The 10,235-nt window shown below is 37.9% G+C and overlaps 1 protein-coding gene across 2 annotated transcripts; it reads right to left on the bottom strand.

Annotated features, from left to right (window-relative positions):
* Nucleotides 1-3,168: 3,168 nt before the first annotated feature.
* LOC115685643 (adenine phosphoribosyltransferase 1-like) lies at nucleotides 3,169-10,235 on the bottom strand. Of its 2 annotated transcripts, XM_030610726.2 has the most exons (7): nucleotides 9,851-10,227; nucleotides 8,159-8,254; nucleotides 7,770-7,880; nucleotides 6,201-6,293; nucleotides 5,263-5,412; nucleotides 4,699-4,757; nucleotides 3,169-3,681 (listed from the first exon to the last, which is right to left on the bottom strand). In XM_030610726.2, the coding sequence occupies exons 1-7, from the start codon at nucleotides 10,197-10,199 to the stop codon at nucleotides 3,625-3,627; spliced, it is 915 nt and encodes a 304-aa protein (XP_030466586.2). In that variant the 5' UTR covers nucleotides 10,200-10,227; the 3' UTR covers nucleotides 3,169-3,624. The 2 variants fall into 2 exon arrangements, with proteins under 2 accessions (XP_030466586.2, XP_056167352.1); XM_056311377.1 differs by lacking the exon at nucleotides 6,201-6,293 and having other exon boundaries at nucleotides 9,851-10,235.

The following is a 10,235-nucleotide window of genomic DNA, read 5'->3' as shown; positions in this document are numbered from 1 at the left end:
CACTCGGGATAGAAATTACACGCCGTAATTTAATTGAGAACACGAATCGAAAAGCTACAACTAGGAAAATAAAGTGTAGTGCAGGAAAGTAAAATACTAAAAAGATAGTAAATTTGTTTGATTTGTGCGGGGGGTCCTCCGAAGAGTACGATGTGGCTTTTTATAGCCTACAATGGACGGTTATCAACTGAGCTTACAAAAGGAAATTACAAATGGAGGTTACAAAGAGAAGTTACAAACAGTTACAAACAATTACATTGACTTCACTCCCTTAACAGTTTTTTCGACCCCACTACGTTCAAGATTATTTCTTTGACGGTTGCATCCAAGATTGTGGACTCTACTTTTTGTCGATTCTTTCAAGCTGTCGATTTATCAAGTTGTTGATTCATCAATATGTCGATAATTATGTTCATAAATGACCAAACTCTACTCTCATCGACTAAGTTTATTATATGTCGATAAAAACAAAAAATTGATCATTTTTTGGTGCAAACACCTATCATAACATGTATGCAAAATCCTCAGATGATCAATCATCCTTTGATTCATTTATCCATCTGTAGAGTTGAATTTGGTCGGGCTTCATTTAATCTATTATCGAAACTTGAACCAAAATAACAAGTGCGCTTAAACGGTTAAAAAATTGGTAAAATTTAATTTTCATTTAAAGAACCAATCAACTTGGTTATTTCTCTCCGTTCTAAGTTCTTTCTCAATTTCGACCCAAAAAAAAAGTTCTTTCTCAATCAACTTTTCTAAGAATTCTTTCGTTGTCATGTCCTAATAGTTGACAAAAGTAATTGCTTAAATTGCGTTAGAAAGGGGTTATATGCGCGTGAATGAATTATAGTATATGTACCAAAAGCAAATCGAGGAGTTTATAACTAAGTCATTTGCATCTACCTAAGGATAGATAAATTCAGTCGCGCCTACCAAAATTTATTAGGTCATAGCTGAATGTCGCACATTTGAACATGTATATATATATATATATTTATGGGGATGTGATTCGACAAGTTGGCCCTCAATTATTATTAAATAGAGCATGTGTTTGATCTCCCAAAAAGATAGAAAGAAATAAAAACATATATCCGTATTATATAGCAACTTTGGGCGTCAAACATAATAAAATAAAATAAGATGAAAAGAAAGACATATATTGGAACTTCGGTTATTTCCCATTCACACCAAGCTCTACATTCGAATCACCTTACAAATTTCTTTAAGAAAGTAAAGATACCTATAGCACCGGGCAATGCCCACCGTCACGAACATGTCGGTGGATGAAGTCGTCATGCTTCGGAAACACCTTGAGATTTCTCGAGTTTTAAATAGGAAATATGAGTTCGGAAACATGGTTTTATTCTCTTTGGAGCAAACGATGCTGCATCATTTTAAGTTCGTCTTGATGACTAATCTAAATGACAAAATACCTTGGAGCTTATATAATCATCGAGAATATTTTATCATCAAGATTGATAAATCGAGTCCATCTTTATGTTAGATCACACCAGACATAACCGAATTTATATTCCAGAAAATCAGTGGCGAAATCGTAACATCCATCCAAAGTTATGTGACCTCAAGCGAGCGATTGAGACGCAACACATAAATGAAGTTAGAAATGCCTCGTGAACTTCCTAATATAAATTTCTTAAAGAATACATGATTGCAAATTAAAAATAAGAGAGAATTAATGTCAAATTTAAAATTTAAAAAACCCTTCGCCTTATATTCTATAGATGTCAATGATGCATATATTATTGAGGCAAAATCATGTTAGCCACACCCTACTGTTTGTCTTTCCCCATTGGCTGTGAAGTGAAATTATAATTTTTGAATCTTGAGTTGGTATTGGGAATGGGAATTTGACTAAGTCTAGAATAATTAGTTGATAAAGACCCTAGGGCTAAGTGAAAGTCAGATCAACATAGTCATCGATTAGTGATAAAGGCATCATATAATAACGCTTTAAAAAACTCATGACTCATGTCCCACGATATTCTTGATCGTGTCAAGGTAGAGACTTTGTCTCCATACCATAGCCGCCCACTTTTATCATAAGTTTCGGGTGAAAAATGACCTTTTATTTTGTAAGACATATATGAAATTGACGTTTAAATTGAAGGTGTCGAAATGGATCAAAAACCCACTTTTTAACTTATATTTAGTGAATCATGTCGTATATGGATTAGTTAAGAAATTAAAGAATGGGTTGTTATGAAGTTAGATTATCAAAACCTAATCAGATATGGGTTTTAATGGGTCTAGGTTATACCCATATGTAATTCATGTTAATTGAAAGGAAAATGGAAAAATAAAATATAAGTTTGGGGACTCGAAAAAAATAAGCAATGAGACTAATCTAGGGGGGGGCGGGGGACCAAAAGTTTGGGTCATTATGTCCATTAGTAATTTGCAAGATTCAGATCATAAGTTGTCTATTGGGAATTCGAAAGGTTTTGACCAAAAATTTTGGCCATTAGTAATTCGGAAGGTTTGGACCAAAAGATGTGTCCATTGGGACTTCGCAAGGTTCATCGTCAAATGAACATAGGTTATATTAAAATTGGGTCGGCTACGGAATGCTAAAATTGCATAGTATAAATACGGATCAATATAGGTTAAATAGATCAATTTGGATTGGATCTAATCCAATCCCAACCCAATCCACCCGAATGACAGGTTTACTTTTAATGCATCCAAAAATTGGAAGTTCCTTTCCTAGCAACATCAAATGGAATAATCAAACACAGAAGACGGTTTAGATGATCTCTAATTCTTTAAGAGAATAGGGAGACTACGTTTCATGGCAACATTTGAGAACTGCACCGAGGGTTTATCATCTTGAACTATCAAATTATAGCATTAATCAATCATTCAATTTGCTCACACTATTTTCTCTTTATCAACTTTCGTCGCGCATTGGCAGCAGTCATGAAAAGATGAAAACAGTGAATCGTTTCCGTTTTCCGCTACATCTAAGCATTCAAGCCGGCAGCTCGATGAGAAGTTCTAAAAGTTTTTAGTACAATAAACTGCCACTCTACGTAAAGTTTAAGACACGCAGTAAATCGGGCATTTCGAGAGGACGCAGACAAATTGCAATCTCACAACATTCGGCTGGTTCACCGATTTGCTAGCTGTGTAATACAACATGCAAAATATGATGAATTGTTCTCATCTTAGCAGAAAGATGAGATCATGATCAAATTAAATATCATTTAAACAGTCATATAAAAGGAAGAAGCTCGCATCTTCATGTCCACATGATAATTCAATCACAAGCAGAGCAGAGCTGTTTAAATCGAAAGGCGAGTTTACACAACATAATCAGACATGAATTATGGTCATCTTCCTCGGGACTCTTGTGCATGTCCCAGGTTCCTCCAACCTTGAGCTCCCCACAAGTTCTCATGGGAGAAAGCAAGCGGGAAACAACAATCGCAAGAACAGAAAAGAAAAGAAAACTAGCCAAATCATACCTCCTCGCCGAAAGGTAGAATAAAATTTTTATTACTGGCGAAACATCCACTGGATCTAGCGATCTTTAATAATCTCCAGCTCAAGGGAATGGTTCGCTGATCTGAATATAAGTTGGTGCTTCACTGCCATCACGTTCTAAATATCCGACTTTACCAGAACAAATAGTGGCTTGTCACCCAACCGATCTCGACCCTGAAGCAAAAATAGAAGAAAAATAAAATGAAAAATAATAGGAACAAGAAACTTTGACCCTAGTCATGTGTTATGAATCATCTAAAGTGAGGTTCAAAATTAGATTGCAGGTGTTTTTATTTTTTTTGGAAAACTAGTTCTTCATTTGACAAAGATTGGGCTATGATAAATCAGAAAGTATTCTAAAAACAATGCTTAGTGTATGGAGAACAGGCAAAATATGTAGAAGTCACAAGGAATTAATGTTATCTTCCGAGAAATTGGTTCTATCCACATTTGGACAGAAAACAATCCCTATGAGATGAGTACATTTATTCACTATTGCTCTCATCTTTGCCATGAAGCACACATGCGACTTTCCAGCAATTCCTTAGTGTTCACTTACTTGTGACTCACGGATACTCTTTTGGTCCTTCATCTTTGCCCCTGACATTATTTCCTTGGTTGTTTTTTCCATAATTAGAAAAGCATACAGCCAAAGAGGAACATTTTGTTTGGGTAATTTACTTAGATATATGACCTATCAATACATCAAGCTTAAGGAATATATTTCTAAGCGGCTTCTTTTCCCTGAAGATACAGAATGCTCGAAAGGACAGGAAAAACCTCCTCCATAGATTGATAAGTTCTCAAACCACAACGTCTTTGTTGGTTGCAGTACTTCTTTCCTATTTCAAAGGCCTAAATGTTCTTGCAAACTTCTTGATATCATCAATTATTAGATATTGATCAACAGTATCTTTCTATTTTTTTTTTACCCAATAACCTACTAACTGTATCCTTCTATTATGTGTACAAACGAAACTGCACCCTATTACGACAAATCTAATATAGTTCGCCAAACTCCAAAACATAGAGATGAAAGATTGTTCGACTCTCTCTGAGATACCTTTCTTCTCAGGACCTAAACTTCTAATCCACAATCTCTCTTCATTCAGTTGCAGCAATGAGCTCCATTGCACTAAGCTAAGAATGATTGGCATTTTTTTAAGACATTCTGCCAGGGATTGTGCATACCTTTAGCTCCGGTAATTCAATGATGCATGCACATTCAACCACGGTCGCCCCAACACGCTCTGCAAGAAAACCTCCCAGGATGAGTGCACAGACTCTCTGAAGAGAGGAAACAGTTGCAAATGTGCAGAAGGATACGTAAAGATACAAGAAAAAGTAAGCCACTTCTATTCTCCGCTCCAAGACTAGATATTCAAGAGGGTAATAGTGCAGAAAATAGTGTGCATGTGTTCATGTGCATGCGAGAGCATGCGCTAGATAGTCACCCAAGAGCCAAGATCAACAGAAAAAACAATGAACATATACTGGTGCAGAGATCAGTTCATTCTTTTAAGTGAATGCTATTATTAAGCCCCTCTTACATTCCTTCAAACTCCTTTGCAGGGCACACATCAGACTTCATACTGATTGGCTGGCCAATAAAAAATGTACCACTTCTCATGCAAGTGATACAATAATTGGAGTAAAGACCCACTTTCTATTTGACTAAATCGGACAAAGATAACAAAGTTCCAGCAAATATCATCTCCATGTAGATTAAAGAAGAATAAAACCAAAGTATAATACCAAGAAGCTTGATTGCTGCACACAATGTTCCACCCGTGGCTATAAGGTCATCTACTATCAAGGCACGGTCCCCTGGTTGCACAGCTCCTACATGCATCTCCATTGTGTCTGTTCCATATTCCAACGAATACTCCTCTGAGATGACTTCCCCTGTAAGTTATCAAAAGCAAGGTACCATAAGGGAATCCCCCATTTGATGATAAATTCCAAAAGGAACAAACAATGGGATCAATGTTAGACATAAAAGACAGTATGCAGTAGTACACAATGTAATGGTCCCAGATAGGTACATCTTTATGTTGCAGTATGACTAAACATTATCCTAGCAGAAGGCAACAAGGCAGCAGACGAACTATGATGCCAGCATTGTTGAGGCATATGCATCAAGTAGCTTCAAGGGACAGTTTAACGTGCATCACAATGACACTTGAAGCTTACAAGGGCAATGAGGATTTTAATATCATAAGGAGAAAAGCCTCATATACAGCATTGAGCCATCTACGTGTAACTATATGATTGGTTTCCCTTCTTCACCGGAAGAAGCAGCTTCTATAACAGTCGTTGTACACTGCCCTACATGAAACTGATATTATGTTTTCAATAGAAAAACTGGCAACAACTAGAGAATATTAATGTAGAAGATATCCGTACCACTCACCAGTCATCAGGTCAAACGATTCACTGATACATGCAGTTCTCATAGCAACGAAATTCATATTTGCATTTAACAGTTCTCTAATTACTGAATCCATAATGAGAGACTAAATAATCTCACAATCTTCTTGATAAACTGAAAACGTTCCATGGAAGATGACTATGCTGTAAGTTGGCCAATCATGAGCGATGTTCCTCCATCAAATAAAGAGCAATTGTCAACTACCAACTACTGGCAGCATATGCCATTCATCTGTGAAAGCAGTTCAGTTGACGAAATGTACCAGGTAATTTGTTGGGTTTTCTCATTGGGACAAATTTTGCACCAATAGCCAATGCAATGGGAGGGCCAAAAATAAATCCTCTTGCTTCAATACCTGCAGCATGTCATTCATTATATAATAAAAATACGAGCATATTATCTGTAGACATCATTAACCAGCACATAGTAGTTAATTACTCTAAATCCTAAACTATTCTACAACAACTCAATTTGTGTTAAATCTTAATACAACTTTAACATGACTGATGGAATTTGAGAAAGCTCAAGACATGTAAACCATCCTTGGCACAAGTGAGAGAACAGTTAAATCCATGACATTGAAACAAGGAAATTATACTCCAGGAGCGCAAGGAAGTGAATATTCAAGCTGATCTGCTTCTGGAAAAATGTTAAAGAGCGCATAGCCAACCACTCCGAAAAATGTTAAAGAGCGCATGGCCAACCACTCTGAAAGTTTTAAGCTATCAGAAAAATACCAGATTTATTCAGCTGGTCCACCTTCCATTAATTTCTTACTCCACACAAATATAGAGACGCATGGATCCGATTTATGCTTATGCAACTAACTAATCTCCGTATCGTTTTTTTTTGGATAAACATCACCTAATCTCCATGATTAGCCCACAAATGTAGAGTGCTGCATCCTCCTTTTCCTTTAATTTTAGCTTTTATGGAACATAAAGAAACTCGAAGGTACAAGCATTAATGGACATAGCCCATTTTATTGGCCAAAGGAGAAGCCTTCTTTTGATGCACTCCAGCTTCGGTAGAGGCAAAGAGTTAAATTGACAACTTTCTCATGCATCTTTCTATTAACTAGCAATTCCGCCAATGAGTACATGCCCTTCTTCTACTTTCAATCAAGAAGTGATAGCAGCTATTGAAGAATTGGTAACACAAGAAAAAGACAAGAATCTCATTCATATTATCGCCTCATCAAGCAATGCTGTGATCATCTCACAATAGTACAAATAACTCAAAATTATCATAAATCTGTTTCTGGGTTCTACTTTAATATTTCTACAGTCTATCTAGATGCCAATGCGTGAATTGGCAAAAGCTAGTCGAAAGTTTGAGCACATAAGTACATATAAATTTGAGATGCAAAATGGTAAATCAGTAGATCCCTTAAAGAATTTCCATTCAATGTTGCTATTGGATGTGCTCACTGGACAATACACTAACGGATTTTTATGACTGAGGCTACTATTGACTTTGCACAGCAACTGAACCGATCTTTAGTTATATGTTAAGATGAGGCAACTGAGCATAAATTTTCTCATAGATGGCAATTCTGACTGTCCAAAAGCCCCTAGACCGGTATACAGCGATCCTCTGGATATTATTGAAAATGTTTTACTAGACGGAGAAGTGAAATGTCACAGCGTCGCAGGCAGTACGATGTGTATCTGTAGCAGAAGATGAACCCTGAGGCCGTCCTTTACATACTTAACATGTGAAACCAACATAGATTCGTCGCCCTCTCTTTAGCTGCTTAGCAGTTGTATACATTTGAGTCTTGACTAGAAAGAGACCAATGGCAAAAGAGTACAAACATAACCAGAATTACCTGCAACAACGGAGATGTTCTTCTCTCTGTACCTCTCAACACACAGATCAACAGTGTCCTTAAACGCCTCAGTATTAAGAAGCAAAGTCGTTATGTCCTGAAACATAATCCCTGCCAGAAAGGAACCCGATTATCGCAACTATGTATATGCTCAGACACCCTCAAATGCATTCGCTCAAATTCACCATTTTTTCCAGGCGAAAAGGCAAGTGGCCTTCTCGAGACATCAACCACAACAGCATGAACCCAAAAAAAGAAAAGAAAAGAAAAGGGCCAACGTCAAACCAAACCAAGAACCCAATAAAGGGGGAGATCAAAGACCACCCATTTGCAACAAAACGCGGCCCGTCACGGAATCTAAAAAGTCTTTTGCACATTAAGAGTGTAACCTGGCTTGGGGAAATCTGGGATGACGCGGATGGAAGAGGCGATCTTGGCGAGACGAGGGTCCTGAGAGCCTTCGGAATCCATGTGTTGAGCTCGCACTGGTTCGAAGTAGACACGGAGAAGCAGCCGGAAGAGAAATTAGGTTGTCAGCGACACGCAGAGAGAGCGAGAGAGAGAGAGAGAGGGTGTTGCTCTGTCGTCGAATGACGGGACTATGTTGCTCGACAAAGACTAAAAACTAAGAAAAAGTTCGCCAGAAAATTCATCACCCCGAAGAACATCAATGGCCGACATGCCCAACTTTCGTGCCGTCCAAAAAGTCACAACGACGAGACATAAAATTGCCCCCCAGTTCATTCATTTCGTGTAAAAAACAAAGAGATAATTTGGAAAAAATATTTTTTAAAAAACTAATTACTTCTTTTTTATCGAATTAAAACTAATTACTTGTATCGCTCAAAATAATTAATCGATGAAAAATATTTTTATTATCGACAGTAATTTATATCTGAACATTTTCAAGGACGAAAAATATCGTTCGTTCGTTTATTTTTTTAAGCGATAAGAGAGATGGTTTTCGTTTTTGCTTCTCCTTTAGTCAATATTTATACGGGGAAAATTTCAAAGATCAATAAAAGATCAAATTGCCTTTTCTTGCAATCTCATTTAAAATATTGGGTTAATACCACGAAAAATTTCAAATTAGTACATCTACACTTGTGACAGATTTACCCCAAACTAATTTTTTTACCACGAAAAATCCCAAACTGATACACCTGTGACAATTTTACTACGAACTAATTTTTTGACCACAAAAAACTCCAAACTGGTACATTTGTGACAAATTTACCCTTCATTAATTTCGGTTAAATTGGATTAATGCAAAAAAAAAAATCACAAACTAGTACACCTGTGATAAATGGAGGGTAAAATCCAAAACTGGCATATCCGTCAACTATCGGTTGTCATTTAACAAAGCAATTTAACAGTAAAATTTAACGGAAACTAACGCAGGATAAAATTATCACAGGTGTACCAGTTTGAGGTTTTCGGTGGTCAAAAAATTTGTTTAGAATAAAATTATCACAGATATACCAGTTTAGGATTTTTCGTGGTATTAACCCTAAACATTTTGCTTAGGACTTGGCTTGGTTTGCTTCGAGTGGTTTGCGTAGACGTGAGAATTTAGGACTCTAGGAACGAATGCTTCCAAAGAAAACGACATTTCATAAAAACAAAATATTCCATTTATAAGTTAACATCCTTTGAATCGGGTCCAATTCTAGTTATTTGGAAAGGGGAATTCCTTTTGTTTGATCAAATTTAACTCGTTTCAATTCATATTTCTATATATATTTTAAAAAAAAATTACAATAGCCAATTTTTTGCGAGGTGCAGACTGCAAAATCAATTTTCCAAAAGGACAAAATCAATAACTCCGACCAAAAAAGAAGAAGGATAAAATCAATAAAAAGCAATGGAAAGAAAAAATATTTGAATGTCCGAAACCGGGTATTTACTTATCCGGACCCGATCCGTGAATCACCCGACCCAAGCGGATCCGGGTCCGGGGCGGAGGAAACTCCAGCCGCCTAACCCCATCGCCGCCGCCGCCGTGCCAACACGGCGGCTGACTCGCGACTCGTTGACTCCCCACCCATAACCCGAAACCAAAAGCCACCACTAAAACTCACCTGCCTCGGCCCCTTTCCGCACCCCATTGCTGTGCTCGAACCTCGTCGCCATCCCGGAGCTCAGGCTCAGCTCCCGATTCGCCTTCGCGGCCAAGCTCCGGCTGCGATCGGCGGCGGCGGAGATCGCTCCCGGAGCGCCGAAGCAGCAGCGCGGCGGCGGCGGCGGAGGGGGGGCTGGGGTCGTGCCGCGGGCTTCGGTTCTCGGCGGAGGAGGAGCGGAGAGGCTCGCGAGCTTTTGAAGGGGCAGCATTTTTCTTTTTCTGGGAAAGTGATCGGAGACAAGGCGAATCGGAATCGGGAACAAAGCGAGAGAACCGATCGAGAACTTCGAAAATGATAAACTAATCATAGCTTCATTTTTTTTTTTTCGAATTCCACTAAAAGG

Source organism: Syzygium oleosum, unplaced genomic scaffold, assembly GCF_021117445.2.
Source record: "Syzygium oleosum isolate NSW1041296 unplaced genomic scaffold, Sole_v2.1 Sole_v2.05, whole genome shotgun sequence".
Taxonomy (NCBI): Eukaryota; Viridiplantae; Streptophyta; class Magnoliopsida; order Myrtales; family Myrtaceae; genus Syzygium; species Syzygium oleosum.
Note: the sequence above shows the minus strand (reverse complement) of the source record. Positions and strands in the feature narration are given on the sequence as shown.

Excerpts from the sequence above, each read along its gene's own strand:
- LOC115685643 (XM_030610726.2), bottom strand. The coding sequence starts at position 10,199 with ATGATTAGTTTATCATTTTCGAAGTTCTCGATCGGTTCTCTCGCTTTG. Across the intron at positions 8,255-9,850 it reads GCGGAAAGGGGCCGAGGCAG|TGCGAGCTCAACACATGGAT; the intron begins GTGAGTTTTAGT and ends ACTTCGAACCAG. Across the intron at positions 3,682-4,698 it reads TTGAATTACCGGAGCTAAAG|GGTCGAGATCGGTTGGGTGA; the intron begins GTATGCACAATC and ends TTTTTGCTTCAG.